At 46.9% G+C, this 14,628-nt stretch overlaps 1 protein-coding gene across 1 annotated transcript; it reads right to left on the reverse strand.

The window, feature by feature from the left end:
• Positions 1-898: 898 nt before the first annotated feature.
• Positions 899-3,466, reverse strand: LOC123151607 (chaperone protein ClpB1). Its single transcript, XM_044571291.1, has 6 exons — positions 2,618-3,466; positions 2,377-2,525; positions 1,944-2,281; positions 1,593-1,860; positions 1,317-1,514; positions 899-1,208 (listed from the first exon to the last, which is right to left on the reverse strand). Exons 1-6 carry the CDS (start codon positions 3,375-3,377, stop codon positions 1,053-1,055), a joined length of 1,869 nt encoding a protein of 622 aa, XP_044427226.1. The 5' UTR covers positions 3,378-3,466; the 3' UTR covers positions 899-1,052.
• Positions 3,467-14,628: the final 11,162 nt, after the last annotated feature.

Raw genomic sequence — 14,628 nt, forward strand, 5'->3', positions numbered from 1 at the left:
CAACGTAGGAACCATAGACCTCCGGGTGTGGATGGAGCACTGAGATCCCTGCCGGCTGACGCCAGCTTCACGGAGGGGTGGTGGCGGCAACGGGACCCTACCTACCCCTGAGTCACCCAAGAGTCGATCACTTCACTCAGCTCCGGGCGCTGCCCGGTGAGTCGGTGGGCCATTCGTACATGTTAAACATAGAACACGAGAACAGACGTGTCCAGAAAGTATGTCGGACCCTAGATATATATAGAAATACGATCGACCTCAATAGAAGATGAATAATGAACGGTTTTCGGAGGTTCAAGATGCCCATGGCCATTCATCTTGCATTTGACGGCTCATAAGAGTTCGACCGACCCAAATTGCATTTTTAGTAACCTCACATTTAGCCAGTCCCATTTGGGAATCGGAGGCGGTAGGAATGCATATTTTCAGTCACCTGGCATATAGCCAGACCCCAGATATACAGCAAGAGTTGTTTGACACAGGGAGAGGGAGAGGAGAGAACAGCCCACACGGGCAAACGAGATAGTGGGGGATCAAGGCGGGTACTGGTGCCTGCAGCCAGACATGAATGTGCACGCGCTGGTCAGTTCTGAACCTCCCCCGCCAGAGAGAAGGGCGGGGTTTTGGATTCAAGTGTCAAGACTCAAGACCGGGAGCAGCGGCCAGCAAAAAGTCGTTTATATTCCCTTTCGGCGGCAGCGGAGAGTCAACGGGAATACGTGTGGGATGCATGCTTGGGGGAAAATGACAGAGTCAGCTCAAGCCAGGGCTTAGTTTTCATTACAAGGTTTCAACTCAGTAGCAGTCAGTCATTAGAGGTTTTCATCTGTGGGCACATCGTTCGATCAAGGAAGTATAAATCTCACCAAGCAACAAACATTTTCTCACAAACCTGAAGTTTTACAGGCCATTTTGCTACAGATAGTGAATATACAGTACGAACAACAAGTGCTTGGTGACTAATCACTAACAACATACATATTCGCTATATATGCCTATGCACACGGCAAAAAATCATAGCTGGCCTCTACTGGTAGATCTGCCACCTCCTGCTACTTCAGTACGTGGTATTTCAGCCCCTTCCTATCATCGGCGGCATCTATGAAGACGGTCGATCCTTGGCATGCTTCTCCATTGACAAGCATGTCCACGAGAACTCTCGTCACGTTCTTCTTCATCCACCTCTTAATAGGCCTTGCGCCATACACCTGCAATATACAGTCCATGTATATGCATCGTAAGCGGGACATACATACAAAAGACTACGCAGATAAGTAGTGTGATTTGGTTTGGTGATGAAAATAACATGTACTTACCGTGTCGTGCGACTCTGACCAAATGACGTCCAAGGCAGCATCTGATGCAAACAGAGAGATGCCCTTGTTAGCTGCCATGGCAACAACACTCTTCATCTGGATTTTCACAATCTCCCTCAGTTCCTCATGTGAAAGCGGCTCAAATATCACAGTCTCACTCAGTTTGTTGATGAATTCAGGCTTAAACCGTTTCTCAACCTGGCAAGATCAGGTAAATATGTCGATCAGCAGAGTGCCCAACTTGACTTTACAAGTGACAGTCTGGGATACACATACCTTTTCCATAAGAAGATCCCGTGCAGTTTCCATGTTTTCTTCGGCCATTCCAGCTGACAGGTTCTCTGCTCCTAGATTTGAGCTCATGATGATGATAGTATTCTTGAAATATACGCTCCGTCCTTTTCCATCAATCAACATGCCATCATCGAGGAGTTGAATGAGAACCTTGAATATCGAGGGATGCGCCTTATCCGCCTCGTCAAAAAGAACAACGCTATATGGTTGGCTCCTTACTTTATCAGTAAGCTGTCCATCTTCTTCATAGCTTCAGAAAGTCAAATGGAAATGTGAGACATGAGAAGGAAGTTTGGGAAAGAAATACATGTGCAAAGAGTGTACAAGTTACACCTTCGAGGTCCTCCAATGAGACGCGATACAGATCCACTGTCAGCATATCCAGACATGTCAAAGCGGACCAACATCTTCTCATTGTCAAACAGCTTCTCGGCAAGTGCTTTCGCAAGCTCTGTCTTCCCAACACCAGTCGGCCCCAAAAATAGAAAAGAACCGATTGGTTGGCTAGATTGATCAAAGCCGACCCTCGAACGTAGCACTTCTTGCACAACCAAATTAACAGCTTCATGCTGTCCAACGACTCTCTCATGCAATCTGTCTACTAGGTGGCTGAACTTTTCTTCCTCTCGGCCAAGTGTAGTGATCGGAATTTTAGTCCATCGGCTCACAACCTTCATATAACGAAAGAACATGGCATGATCAAAAAATAAAACAAATGGAGACTACTCATAAAGATTCTATTATTAGCAAGGAAATGTGAATTTACCTGTGCAATATGACATGGACCAACGGTTATCTCCTCCACTGCATTTATAGTGCTAGTTTTCTTATCTCTAATTTGTTTTGGTTGATGCAACTTCACAGAAGTGCATGCCTCGTCCATCAGATCAATTGCTTTATCAGGAAATTGGCGACCTGAAAACAACAAAATCGACAATTTATTCAAGATGCTGCAAAAACCTACAAAAGTAAACCTACAAAATGCACAAATCTTATCATGAACGTACCTGTAATATAACGGCCGGCGAGCTGCGCAGCAGCAACCAAAGCGTCGTCGCTGATTATTAGTCCATGGTAGTCTTGGTACCGCTGCTTCAGCCCCTGCAGGATGGCAACGGTTGCCTGGACGGTCGGCTCGTCGACGTCAACCCTTTGGAAGCGCCGCTCGAGCGCGGCATCCCTCTGGATGTATTTGCGGTACTCTTCGGTTGTGGTGGCGCCTATGCAACGGATGCGGCCACGGGCCAACGCGGGCTTGAGGATGTTGGCAGCGTCGCCGGTGCCGCCACGCTGATCGCCGGCACCGACAATCATGTGCATCTCATCCATGAAGAGGATGAGCTTGCCGGCGGAATCCTCGGCCTTCTTGATGGCATCCTTCAAGCGCTGCTCGAACATGCCGCGCCAGTGGGTCCCCGCAACCATGGCCCCGACGTCGAGCTCGGCCACGTGGGCCCCGGCGAGGGCTTCGGGGACCGTCCCAGCAGCGATGCGCCGAGCGAGGCCCTCGACGATGGCCGTCTTGCCGACGCCGGCAGGGCCGACGAGGGCGGCGCAGTTCTTGGAGCGGCGGCAGAGGATGCAGATGACGCGGTCGATGTCGTCGTCGCGGCCGATGACTGGATCGGAGGCGGCGGCGTCCAAGGTCCTGAGGATGGCGGGCGTGGAGAAGGGCTTGAGCTGTTGCGACAAGAGGCTCCACACTACTGCCCACGACAAACCAACGCTAGTAACGGCCAATACCCTAGCCAGCATAGCCTGCTCCATCTCTTCTCTCTTCTCTTCTCTTCTCTTTCGATCCAAACAAGAGGAGAGGAGAGGAGCGGTCTTCTGATTTCTCTGCAACGCCCCGCGCCGGAATCGATGGATTTCTGGCTTTCAAGGGGAAGTGGGTACACACATATATGTATCCATCGAGCGCAGCTGATAGAGTAGTAAACCACGACTCGGTGATGGAGTCAGATCAAGCACTAACCCGACTCGGAGGGACACCTCCGCATCGATCGTCCGATCTGGGCTCACTGTCACCTCCCGAGCCGTCTCATGGACTCACGCCAGCGATCGATTAGCCAGACGAACCAGACCAGCCCAAGTCAGGTCTTTTGCCAAGCCTTGCAGCCCATTTACATAGAAAAGGGAAGAAATGACAAACAAAAAACTACCACATCTCAAAAGTATTTTATGTATAACAAGTGGTACACAAAAAAAGGAAAAATGACATCATATAAAAATCATGCATGGCCGATTTATAAAAAATGTCTTCATAAAGAAATGGCATCTTCCAATACTAAAAATGCAATCCTCTTACAATAAAAAAATATCATACTCTTTATAATAAATTCCATCCTCTTATAATTAAAAATGCCATCGTCTTTATAAAATATGCCATGTTATTAATTATTAAATTACAATGCTCTTGATAATAAAATCGCCATCCTCTAAGTAAGAAAAAATTCCATGTTTTAGTTATTAAAATGCCATGATCATAATAAAAAAACACACATGTGAGGGTAAAAAATCAATTTAAAAATTCGGGAATTTTTGGTTTCAACAATGGAAAAACGAAAATAAACAAAATTAACTTCAAAATAACAGATAAAGCTAGCACCGCGGCGCGTCGTACGGCAGGAAAAGGGGTCGTTGGAGTTGGCTTCCTGGCTGACGGTCTCCAGCTAACATTTCTGAAAAATCATACACTGTAATTTGGAAAGGAGGAAGTAATATACGCACAACACTTCCTCACTTCTTTTTTTACTACTCCCTCCGATCCATATTATTACTTGTCTTAAATTTCTCTAAATATGTATGTATTTAGATATTAAAACGTGTCTATATACATAGACAAGTAATATGAATAAAGGAGTATATAGATAGATGCAATCTAGTCTGCCTCTTCGTGTACTATCGTGTACTAGTAATTTGTACGTGCTTTGCACGTTAGACTAAAAGTAAATATCCTATCTCATAAAAGTCAGAGTACTACAATGAATTTATATATGAAGAGTGCATTAGAAAAAGCAAATAGTTTTATTCCAAAAGAAATGATAAGGGCGTGTTTGTGAAATCTTTTAGTTTTTCAAATTCAAAATTATAATATAGGTAAAATTAATTTGATGTTATAATTTTCATCTTTTCACACCTTCATGTCGGCGTTTTTTCATAAACTCTATCTCATCTGTGTGTTGTCGACCGCACAGCGTTTTAAGTAACTTAGTGTCCCGTTAAGAAAAATAAAGTAAAGTATAAATCTAAAATTTATAATGATATTTTGAATATTTCACTCAGCGAACAACAATATTGCCATGCGTACACCTTTTTTCTACTGTGTACTAATTCTTTTGAGAAAAAATAATATTTCCCTACATGCATTCAACAGTATTCATGTGAGGAGCAAATTGCTAATATAGGCTGCTAGCCTCTACATGCACACTTGTTTAGATGCTTCTGGTCTGTACTGGAGTATTAACAAGAGCAGTTCACAATATGAGGCTAGCTGCTCACGCGAAGCTCTAGAAAGATCCTCCCAGCCTCGTTTTGGCGCCTAGCCGTGGGAGCTAATCCCACTGACTATAACCGTTGGATCAGTATGGTTCAACTTTGATAAACGGTGGCGATTCAACCCATGGAAGAAATCAATGGCTAGCAAACGATTCTGCGTCACTGCGGGTGGCTATCCAAAGTTTGAAAATTGGTGTACTATTGTAGTAGAGAAATCTACAGGTCATCTGCTGGAATCCCAATCATGGTTGCAATGTTCCAAAACCACAATGCCTGCACGAATCTCCCCACAGGATCAAGACTGTAACCAAACGGTGCGGCGTGTGGCATACTAGGAGCAAAGACACTGGTTGCTCGAGATTGTGCTTCGATTGGTCACCAGCTTCTGAAGGGCGTGCTGGCGACCACGTACGAGCCAGGCTTGGAGGAAGAAGGGAAGTGACCAGAAAATGACACTGTATCTGTATTTGGAGTATGGGCACGCTGGCATCTGAAGTGCTACGAATCGAATCAAGAGTTAGAGGATCTCCACTCGTACCTCCAACAGGCTTCCCTGGGCGTCTTTTTTAGCGTCGGTGGCGAAAAATCGGCACAGTCATGCTCCCAGATCATTGTTTATCACCGGTTTGGACCGAAAAAACAGCCGACGAACCCAAGCCAAACCCAGCGCGCCGAGGGGTGCCGGCTGAAGCGAAAAGGCATCTGGGCCCGCGCCGTCGGCGACACCGGCCGATTTCCCGCCGTTTTCTTTCCCTTTCCCTCCATTTCCCCCTTGTCCCTCCCTTCTCCCCCCGCTGTTCCCTCCATTCTTCCCCAGATCCGCCCGCAATGCCGCCGAAGAAATATGCGGCCCCTCGCCTAGCCACTGATGGCGCCGTCCAGCCAAGGCAGAGGAAGCCGATGGCAAGGCCCCCCAGCATGTCAAACGCCGAGTGGAAGGCCGACGTAGATCGCCGGGACGGAGGCGGTCACCGCCGACCAACGGAACATGCTCATCATGAAGAAGGCCAGGGACGCAGCGGCGGCAGAGCAGGGAGAGGTGTCTCGCGCAGGGATGATGAACCTTCCGCCCGGCCACTACCCACAAGCCGCGTGGGGGAGCCAGCAGAGCGTCGCTTCGCCGGCCAACTTCTCTCCGCCACTATGGGGGTACGCGCCCTCGCCTAGCTACTCCGACGGCGACGCGCATGGCGGCTTCAACCCCAAGATCACCTTCACGCATGGCGCGCTGCCGCGTGCCGCCCCCTCCGGCTTCAATGCGACACCATCTACCGAACGGCTGCAATCATCGATCGGGCAGTGCATCGCCGACGCCAAGAACATCACTGCCAAGAGGGAGGAGAAGTCCGACGCGAAGTGGTCGGTGTTGATGACGAAGCAGGACGTCAAGCTCGACCTTCTCAGGACGAACGTCGCCGCGAAGAATAGGAACACCGACTTGGCGTTCTTGATGGTGGCAGACACGTCGACGATGGACGAGCAGGTGAAGGCGTGGTACCTAGCGAAGCGCGACCTCATCTTGAACCAGATGCCCGGACCGACGCGACCACCACCCCTACGCCCTCGACGATGCCGATGCCGACGCCGAGCCCGAGTACTGAAGCCACACCCACCCAGATGCCGAGCCCGAGCATTGAAGCCACGCCGACGGTCACCCGACCAGTCCCACGGTAGAGGAGCCTGCCGTTTGATGTGTTCCATGTCTACGATTCCTTCCTTTTGATCACCGAACTTTTGGTTATGTTTTGATGGCCGACCTGTGGCATGATGGTCGCCAGCTTGTGGGATGATGGTCGCCGACTTGTGGGATGATAATCGCTGAACCTGTGGCTTTTTTTAGCAGCGGGAAAGACAAGTTTGAATTTTTGTGCGTCTAGGGGCCGAAACCTGGGGGCATGGCTGGAAACTCGATCGCCCCCAGGGCGAAAAAACCGTTGGTGCAAACGTCAAAAAGGCGTTCGCCGGATGCGCTGGGGAGTCAAACGGCTGGAGATGCTCTTAAGTGGCAAGGATTGGACTTCGTAGTGGCCTCCAGAGTCCAGACGCAACTAGTAGTTGCAGAAGATACAGAATGCGCCATGTGAAGAGGCTTGTAAGTAGGGGTGGAAAGTCGTACCGGATAATCCGAAATATCCGATATTCGTATTCGAGAAAATGCTTATTCGTATTCGAAACATCCGCATCCGAACCAAAATGAAAATGGAAATTATCCGTATCCGAATTTATTACACAAATAAAAAATAAAATATGGTAGGAGATTTTGAAACAAATATGGATATGGAAGTGGATATATCCGTATCCGAATAAGATTATGGGAGGTGATTTTTAAAATTCTAGGCCCAATATTCCAATTATCCAACATAAAAGCCAAATAAGTGGTCAAATTTTACTCTTTATATGATTAAACTTATAAATTATTATGCATTACAATAGTATTTATTCATAAACCTATTTATCATTGACTTATTGTATGTCACAAGTTGATTATTTTAGGTCACATAGCTATCGACTAATTTACTTAAGCAATATGTTGATATTATTCGTATTCGTTTCGAATCAAGAAAATATCCGATACGTATCCGTATTCGAATAATATCCGAGCCGCATCCGTATCCGATAACATTCGTATTCGGATTCTCATTTTAAAAATATGAAAATGGAAATGGTAAGAGCACTATCCGATCCGCATCCGATCCGTTTCCACCCCTACTTGTAAGCTCCATATACGAGTCCCTCCGTCCCAAAATTGTTGGCGCGGGTGCAGTGCAATTGCAGTTTTGCAAAAAGAACCTTAGCTTTGGGGTCTGAATAACTGCCACACGTGTGGCATGGACGGGAACCCGCCCGCACGCCTCGTGTGGCATGGACGGAAACCGGCCCGCACGACCACGTCCGTGCGCACAAAAGCACGGCCCGCACGTCCGGTGTGTGGCAACCCCGCCCGCACTGCCCCTTCCGGGCCAGACGACCCGCTGCCCGCACGACCTAGCCGTTCCCGGCCTCCGATCCATCCCCTCTCTCGTCTGCCGCCATCGTCCCCCACCTCTCGAACCCAGACTGTTGGGGAACGTTGCAGAAAACAAAAAATTTCCTACGGTTTCACCAAGATCCATCTATGAGTTCATCTAGCAACGAGTGATCGAATGCATCTACATACCTTTGTAGATCGCGAGCGGAAGCGTTCAAAGAACAGGGATGATGTAGTCGAACACGACGTGATCCAGATCACCGGAGATCCTAGCACCGAACGGACGGCACCTCCGCGTTCAACACACGTACGGTCAGCATAACGTCTCCTTCTTCTTGATCCAGCAAGGGGAGAGGAGAGGTTGAGGAAGATGGCTCCAGCAGCAGCACGACGGCGTGGTGGTGATGGAGCTGCAGTACTCCGGCAGGGCTTCGCTAAGCACTATGGAGGAGGAGGAGGTGTTGGAGAGGGAGAAGGAGGCAACCAAAGGCGTGGATCAAAAAGCCCTCCTTCCCCCACTATATATAGGAGGGCCAAGGGGGGGGGGCGCCGGCCTAGGAGATCCAATCTCCTAGGGGGCGGCGGCCAAGGGAGGTTTCCCTCCCCCCCCAAGGCACCTAGGGGGTGCCTTCCACTTGTGGGACTCTTCCCCTTTTGGAACCCTAGGCGCATGGGCCTCTTGGGGCTGGTGCCCTTGGCCCATGTAGGCCAAGGCGCACCCCCTACAGCCCATGTGGCCCCCGGGGCAGGTGGCCCCACCCGGTGGGCCCCCGGGACCCTTCCGGTGGTCCCGGTACAATACCGGTGACCCCGAAACTTGTCCCGATGGCCGAAACAGCACTTCTTATATATAATTCTTTACCTCCGGACCATTTCGGAACTCCTCGTGACGTCCGGGATCTCATCCAGGACTCTGAACAACATTCAGGTTACTGCATATACATATCCCTACAACCCTAGCGTCACCGAACCTTAAGTGTGTAGACCCTACGTGTTCGGGAGACAGGCAGACATGACCGAGACGACTACCCGGTCAATAACCAACAGTGGGATCTGGATACCCATGTTGGCTCCCACATGCTCCATGATGATCTCATCAGATGAACCACGATGTCGAGGATTCAAGCAACCCCGTATGCAATTCCCTTTGTCAATCGATATGTTACTTGCCCGAGATTCGATCGTCGGTATCCCAATACCTCGTTCATTCTCGTTACCGGCAAGTCACTTTACTCGTACCGTAATGCATGATCCCGTGACCAGACACTTAGTCACTTTGAGCTCATAATGATGATGCATTATCGAGTGGGCCCAGTGATACCTCTCCGTCATACGGAGTGACAAATCCCAGTCTTGATCCGTGTCAACCCAACAGACACTTTCGGAGATACCCGTAGTCTACCTTTATAGTCACCCAGTTATGTTGTGACGTTTGGTATACCCAAAGCACTCCTACGGTATCCGGCAGTTACACGATCTCATGGTCTAAGGAAAAGATACTTGACATTGGAAAACTCTATCAAACGAACTATACGATCTAGTGCTATGTTTATGATTGGGTCTTGTCCATCACATAATTCTCCTAATGATGTGATCTCGTTATCAATGACATCCAATGTCCATAGTCAGGAAACCATGACTATCTGTTGATCAACGAGCTAGTCAACTAGAGGCTCACTAGGGACATGTTGGTGTCTATTATTCACACATGTATTACGATTTCCGGATAACACAATTATAGCATGAATAAAGACAATTATCATGAACAAGGAAATATAATAATAATGCTTTTATTATTGCCTCTAGGGCATATTTCCAACAGTCTCCCACTTGCACTAGAGTCAATAATCTAGTTACATTGTGATGAATCGAACACCCATGGAATTCTGGTGTTGATCATGTTTTGCTCTAGGGAGAGGTTTAGTCAACGGATCTGCTAGATTCAGGTCCGTATGTACTTTACAAATATCTATGTCTCCATCTTGAACATTTTCACGAATGGAGTTGAAGCGACGCTTGATGTGCCTTGTCTTCTTTTGAAACCTGGGCTCCTTGGCAAGTGCAATAGCTCCAGTGTTGTCACAAAAGAGTTTGATTGGCCCCAACGCATTGGGTATGACTCCTAGGTCGGTGATGAACTCCTTCACCCAAATTGCTTCATGTGCTGCCTCCCAGGCTGCCATGTACTCCGCTTCACATGTAGATCCCGCTACGACGCTCTGCTTGCAACTGCACCAGCTTACTGCCCCACCATTCAAAATATACACGTATCCGGTTTGTGACTTAGAGTCATCCAGATCTGTGTCGAAGCTAGCGTCGATGTAACCCTTTACGACGAGCTCTTCGTCACCTCCATAAACGAGAAACATTTCCTTAGTCCTTTTCAGGTACTTCAGGATATTCTTGACCGTTGTCCAGTGTTCCTTGCCGGGATTACTTTGGTACCTTCCTACCAAACTTACGGCAAGGTTTACATCAGGTCTGGTACACAGCATGGCATACATAATAGAACCTATGGCTGAGGCATAGGGGATGACACTCATCTCTTCTATATCTTCTGCCGTGGTCGGACATTGAGCTGAGCTCAATTGCATACCTTGTAACACAGGCAAGAACCCCTTCTTAGATTGATCCATATTGAACTTCTTCAATATCTTATCAAGGTATGTGCTTTGTGAAAGACCTATGAGACGTCTTGATCTATCTCTATAGATCTTGATGCCTAATATATAAGCAGCTTCTCCAAGGTCCTTCATTGAAAAACTCTTATTAAAGTAGGCCTTAATGTTGTCCAAGAGTTCTATATCATTTCCCATCAAAAGTATGTCATCTACATATAGTATGAGAAATGCTACAGAGCTCCCACTCACTTTCTTGTAAACGCAGGCTTCTCCATAAGTCTGCGTAAACCCAAACGCTTTGATCATCTCATCAAAGCGAATGTTCCAACTCCGAGATGCTTGCACCAGCCCATAAATTGAGCGTTGGAGCTTGCACACCTTGTCAGCATTCTTAGGATTGACAAAACCTTCCGGCTGCATCATATACAATTCTTCCTTAAGGAAACCATTAAGGAATGCCGTTTTGACGTCCATTTGCCATATCTCATAATCGTAGAATGCGGCAATTGCTAACATGATTCGGACCGACTTTAGCTTCGCTACCGGTGAGAAAGTCTCATCGTAGTCAACCCCTTGAACTTGTCGATAACCCTTAGCAACAAGCCGAGCTTTATAGATGGTCACATTACCATCCGTGTCTATCTTCTTCTTAAAGATCCATTTATTTTCTGTGGCTCGCCGTTCAATGGGCAAGTTAGTCAAAGTCCATACTTCGTTTTCATACATGGATCCTATCTCGGATTTCATGGCTTCTAGCCATTTGTCGGAATCCGGGCCCGCCATCGCTTCTTCATAGTTCGAAGGTTCACCGTTGTCTAACAACATGATTTCCAAGACAGGGTTGCCGTACCACTCTGGTGCGAAACGTGTCCTTGTGGACCTTCGAATTTCAGTAGAAGCTTGATCAGAAGTATCTTGATCATTATCATTAACTTCCTCTCTAGTCGGTGCAGGCACCTCAGGAACATTTTCTTGAGTTGCGTCATTTTCCGGTTCAAGAGGTAATACTTCATCAAGTTCTACTTTCCTCCCACTTACTTCTTTCGAGAGAAACTCTTTCTCTAGAAAGGATCCATTCTTGGCAACAAAGATCTTGCCTTCGGATCTGAGGTAGAAGGTATACCCAATAGTTTCTTTAGGGTATCCTATGAAGACGCATTTTTCCGACTTGGGTTCGAGCTTTTCAGGTTGAAGTTTCTTGACATAAGCATCGCATCCCCAAACTTTTAGAAACGACAGCTTAGGTTTCTTCCCAAACCATAATTCATACGGTGTCGTCTCAACGGAATTCGACGGAGCCTTATTTAAAGTGAATGCGGCAGTCTCTAAAGCATAGCCCCAAAAAGATAGCGGTAAATCGGTAAGAGACATCATAGATCGTACCATATCTAATAGAGTGCGATTACGACGTTCGGACACACCATTACGCTGAGGTGTTCCAGGTGGCGTGAGTTGTGAAACTATTCCACATTTTCTTAAGTGTGTGCCAAATTCGTGACTCAAGTATTCTCCCCCACGATCTGATCGTAGAAACTTGATTTTCCTGTCACGTTGATTCTCAACCTCACTCTGAAATTCCTTGAACTTTTCAAAGGTTTCAGACTTGTGTTTCATTAAGTAGATATACCCATATCTACTCAAGTCATCAGTGAGGGTGAGAACATAACGATAGCCACCGCGAGCGTCAACACTCATTGGACCGCACACATCAGTATGTATGATTTCCAATAAGTTGGTTGCTCGCTCCATTGTTCCTGAGAACGGAGTCTTGGTCATTTTTCCCATAAGGCATGGTTCACACGTGTCAAATGATTCATAATCAAGAGACTCTAAAAGTCCATCTGCATGGAGCTTCTTCATGCGTTTGACACCTATGTGACCAAGGCGGCAGTGCCACAAATATGTGGGACTATCATTATCAACTTTACATCTTTTGATATTCACACTATGAACATGTGTAGCATTACGCTCGAGATTCATTAAGAATAAACCATTCACCATAGGAGCATGACCATAAAACATATCTCTCATATAAATAGAACAACCATTATTCTCGGATTTAAATGAGTAGCCATCTCGAATTAAACGAGATCCTGATACAATGTTCATGCTTAAAGCTGGTACTAAATAACAATTATTAAGGTTTAAAACTAATCCCGAGGGTAAATGTAGAGGTAGCGTGCCGACGGCGATCACATTGACCTTGGAACCAATCCCGACGTGCATCGTCACCTCGTCCTTTGCCAGTCTCCGCTTATTCCGCAGCCCCTGCTTTGAGTTACAAATGTGAGCAACTGCACCGGTATCAAATACCCAGGAGCTACTACGAACACTGGTAAGGTACACATCAATTACATGTATATCACATATACCTTTTGTTTTGCCGGCCTTCTTGTCTGCTAAGTATTTGGGGCAATTCCGCTTCCAGTGACCGCTTCCCTTGCAATAAAAGCACTCAGTCTCGGGCTTGGGTCCATTCTTTGGCTTCTTCCCAGCAGCTTGCTTACCGGGCGCGGCAACTCCCTTGCCGTCCTTCTTGAAGTTCTTTTTACCCTTGCCCTTCTTGAACTTAGTGGTTTTATTGATCATCAACACTTGATGTTCCTTCTTGACTTCTACCTCTGCTGATTTCAGCATTGCAAATACCTCAGGAATGGTCTTTTGCATCCCCTGCATATTGAAGTTCATCACAAAGCTCTTGTAGCTTGGTGGAAGCGACTGGAGGATTCTGTCAATGACCGCGTCATCCGGGAGATTAACTCCCAGCTGAGTCAAGCGGTTATGTAACCCAGACATAGTGAGTATGTGCTCACTGACAGAACTATTTTCCTCCATCTTACAGCTGAAGAATTTGTCGGAGACTTCATATCTCTCGATCCGGGCATGAGCTTGGAAAACCATTTTCAGCTCTTCGAACATCTCATATGCTCCGTGTCTCTCAAAACGCTTTTGGAGCCCCGGCTCTAAACTGTAAAGCATGCCGCACTGAACGAGGGAGTAGTCATCAACACGTGTCTGCCAAGCGTTCATAACGTCTTGGTTCTGTGGGACGGGAGCTTCACCTAGCGGTGCTTGTAGGACATAATCTTTCTTGGCATCTATGAGGATGATCCTCAGGTTCCGGACCCAGTTCGTGTAGTTGCTGCCATCGTCTTTCAGCTTGGTTTTCTCTAGGAACGCGTTGAAGTTGAGGACTACGTTGGCCATTTGATCTACACGACATATTGTAAATATTTTAGACTAAGTTCATGATAATAAAGTTCATCAAATTATTCAATGAACTCCCACTTAGATAGACATCCCTCCAGTCATCTAAGTATAACATGATCCGAGTTGACTAAGCCGTGTCCGATCATCACGTGAGACGGTCTGGTCAATATCGGTGAACATCTTCATGTTGATCGTATCTTCTATACGACTCATGCACGCCCTTTCGGTCTTCTGTGTTCCGAGGCCATGTCTGTACATGCTAGGCTCATCAAGTCAACCTAAGTGTTTGCATGTGTAATTCTGTCTTACACCCGTTGTATGTGAACGTCTGAATCAAATACCTGATCATCACGTGGTGTTTTGAAACAACAAACTGTCGCAACGGTGCACAGTTAGGGGAAACACTTTCTTGAAATTATTATGAGGGATCATCTTATTTACTACCGTCGTTCTACGTAAACAAGATGTACAAAACATGATAAACATCACATGCAATCAAATAATAGTGACATGATATGGCCAATATCACATAGCTCCTTTGATCTCCATCTTGGGGCTCCATGATCATCTTGTCACCGGCTTGACACCATGATCTCCATCATCATGATCTCCATCATCGTGTCTCCATGAAGTTGCTCGCCAACTATTACTTCTACTACTATGGCTAACGCGTTTAGCAATAAAGTAAAGTAATTTACATGGCATTTCTCAATGACACGCA

The sequence above is a fragment of the Triticum aestivum genome, chromosome 7A, assembly GCF_018294505.1.
Source record: "Triticum aestivum cultivar Chinese Spring chromosome 7A, IWGSC CS RefSeq v2.1, whole genome shotgun sequence".
Lineage (NCBI taxonomy): Eukaryota > Viridiplantae > Streptophyta > Magnoliopsida > Poales > Poaceae > Triticum > Triticum aestivum.